Below are 2,815 nucleotides of genomic sequence, written 5' to 3'. Positions count from 1 at the left end.
CAGCAGGTCCCAGTGGATATCTCTGAAGATGTCTTACAGCTGTTTAGTTGTTGCCATGCCACTAGTAGACAAAAGGAAGAGTGTGCTGTGACATGTCCAGACCTGTGTGTTCATGGTCTGACCAGTTGGCTCATGCGCTGCTAAGCAGAATGTACAGCTGGAATTTTGTCCTGAGACACTAATTTCTGTCTCTTTTCTCTATACAACCACTTATTTCAAAAAACTTACTGGAATATAATTGGGTCTGAGATCTCCACTCCTCTGCCAAATTTGGAGAAACTGTTGCACCTAAAAGTGAAGCAATGGGATCCTATACAGATAGTGATTTGCTGGAAAACAGCTAAATCTGACACAAAGGCAGTAAGTCGAGCACTAATAAGGGTCTGTCAGGGCTCTCAAGTGCATAATACTATAGAAGCTTTTTGTGATTTTCTAGAGATTGTACTTCAGCAGGGAGTGATGCTGTTGACACATTTACATCATATCATTTTGTTTCTTCCCACCTAAAGGAAAAAGTCACCAATACAGTGAAATATCCAGAGTCTCCTTTTCCAACATTTTCATGTACATATCAGGTTATTTCTAATTTTTGTTTCAGGTTCAGTGACTTAACTTTTGAAAACAAAGCTAATCAAAGTGGAATTAAATTCATGCTGTGGTCTTGGTGTCTCTTTTACAGAAGAGCTTTTTGGCTTTCCTTGTTGCAATGGGCATCATAGTGACACTGGGTGATGCATTCTGCTTTTCTAAATTGTACAAGAAAGGGGAGGCTGATGAAGGTAAGAACAAGGAAGGTTCTCTCACTTGGTTGTTCTGTAGTAGCTCAGCTCAATGGGGAACTGCCAGAAAGGGCTCAAAATGCGAGGGAAGGGAGAGATGTTGGAAAAATACAAATAGAAGGTTCCAGCACCAGGTTACCAGCTTGGAAAAACAAAGTCTTCTCCAGACTGGCTATTGTTGCAGCAATGTTATTGCTATTGGTGGTAGGTTGCTATTACTATTACCACACATGGAGCAGATGCAGGAGTTGAGAGCAGTTCTGCATAGAGTCTGTTTCCAGATGGCAGGCCTGGCTGTTTGTTTGCTCTCTTTCGTCCCAAATCTGTCACGCTGCAACTGTCTGAAGAACTGAAGAACGAACAAGTTCAGCCTCTCAAAATGGTCAAAATAACCTGTAGAACAAAATGACTTCTACGTTACTATCGCCAAGACAAACTTTTTCAGAAAACTTGAAAGAATTTTAAACATCTTAGCCTTTATGTGGATGCTTAAAGAATATGCTTTGTTTTGCTCCTGTCTTATGCAGGCTGTATGCTGCATGGGAAACTATACCCCTTTGGAGAGATTGAGAGGACAAAAAATTGCCTCAGATGCAGCTGCAGCCGAACCGAAATGCATTGCTGCTCACTGTAAGTTTGAACTTCTTGGTAGCATCATTGTCCATCGGAAGACCACAGCTTTCTATTTGCTGGGGATAAATGAGTTTCTAAGGGCACAAGAGAGCCTTTCCTCACCCATGTCAGAGAGCTAGGGCAAGCCATAGAAAGCTCATGATTGTTTGGATCCTTGGCTGTGTTTACCTCAGCTCACTTTCTGCTGACTGGAGTGGACACAGGATCTTCCAGACACACCCAGTTGGTGCTTGCCTTTAATTTTGAGAATCTTGTGAACTCCTCTTACACTGCAGTTAAGTCTTTCCTTAGCAGACAAAGTGGGGGTAGGAAGGAATTCATTCCACAAGAGACTTAAGTGAACCTCCTCTAAATGGCTTATGATGATCTGATTTTTTTTCTGGAGGTGCTTTTCTCCAGTGAATGTGCTGATTCTAGAGTGACAAGGCTCTGCTTTAGAGTATCTATCTCCAACATCCGCCTTTCCTCTTATCCTACGTTCTCAAAAGGCCAAAATGGCTTGATTATGATTGTTGCCTTTGCTCAGGTGACACTCAGTCTATTAGAAAACAGCTACCACATTCCAAGCAAGCTGGCAATAATGAAAAATTGATGGAGAAGAGATAAAACATGCCAAGACCATGTTTATGTCACACTGTAGAGTGCTGTGCTACAATTCCCTATGCTAGTGCTGGGCATACTGGTACATGTACACAGTGCAGTGCAGCAAGGCATCATTTGAGGTCCTGGAAGCTGTAGCCATGTGGCATTCAAGTAAGCCAGGCTGGTTTTAGCCACAGTTTCAGATGTATCTTACTCAGCGTTAGTTCAAGCTATAATCACTGGTTCACTGAAGTATTGATTCTTTTATTGCTTTTGATCTAATGTTTGCTTTCTCTTTGCCAATAACAGCTATCATACTCCTGTTCAATATGACAAAAACACCTGTAAAGTAATTTTCAACAAGGAACGTTGTGACTATGATGTGGTGCCCATTGACCCCTCAAAAGAGTGTTCTTTCTATTCTCGTGTGGGCTAACAACCCACCAGCTCAGACATCTCTGCACTGTGGAATTCCACCCCTTCCTACAGATGCTTTGCCACCACAGAGAAGCTCGAAGACATGGGAGATCTTGCAAGAGTACTTCAGCAGTTCACTTTCAATCTCCTAATTGTTCTAATTCAGTCTACAAGATGAATAATCGGATAAAATGTTTCATTTCTGTCATTACTTGCACTAGTGTCACTGAGCTTTTTGATTATAATAATGCCAAATGAAATACCCAGAAACGCTTCATAATGGTGGTTCTTTATATGTAATAACACAGGGCAATGTCATCTTCTTTGAGAAAGGAATGCATTTGCCTCACTATTCTGACATGCCATGCACCAGTACACTGGCACAAGCCACTCTCATGCTTTGC

General features: G+C 41.7%; 1 protein-coding gene across 1 annotated transcript; it reads left to right on the top strand.

Annotated features, from left to right (window-relative positions):
- Positions 1–706: 706 nt before the first annotated feature.
- Positions 707–2,430, top strand: LOC104489358 (beta-microseminoprotein-like). The gene is made up of 3 exons (XM_010131510.1): positions 707–779; positions 1,307–1,409; positions 2,304–2,430. Exons 1-3 carry the CDS (start codon positions 707–709, stop codon positions 2,428–2,430), a joined length of 303 nt encoding a protein of 100 aa, XP_010129812.1.
- Positions 2,431–2,815: the final 385 nt, after the last annotated feature.

The sequence above is a fragment of the Buceros rhinoceros genome, unplaced genomic scaffold (genome assembly GCF_000710305.1).
Source record: "Buceros rhinoceros silvestris isolate BGI_N320 unplaced genomic scaffold, ASM71030v1 scaffold12152, whole genome shotgun sequence".
Classification (NCBI taxonomy): Eukaryota; Metazoa; Chordata; class Aves; order Bucerotiformes; family Bucerotidae; genus Buceros; species Buceros rhinoceros.
The sequence above is the reverse complement of the archived record's forward strand: the minus strand, read 5'-3'. Positions and strand labels throughout refer to the sequence as shown.

Excerpts from the sequence above, each read along its gene's own strand:
- LOC104489358 (XM_010131510.1), top strand. The coding sequence starts at position 707 with ATGGGCATCATAGTGACACTGGGTGATGCATTCTGCTTTTCTAAATTG. Across the intron at positions 780-1,306 it reads GAAAGGGGAGGCTGATGAAG|GCTGTATGCTGCATGGGAAA; the intron begins GTAAGAACAAGG and ends TGTCTTATGCAG. Across the intron at positions 1,410-2,303 it reads GAAATGCATTGCTGCTCACT|CTATCATACTCCTGTTCAAT; the intron begins GTAAGTTTGAAC and ends TGCCAATAACAG.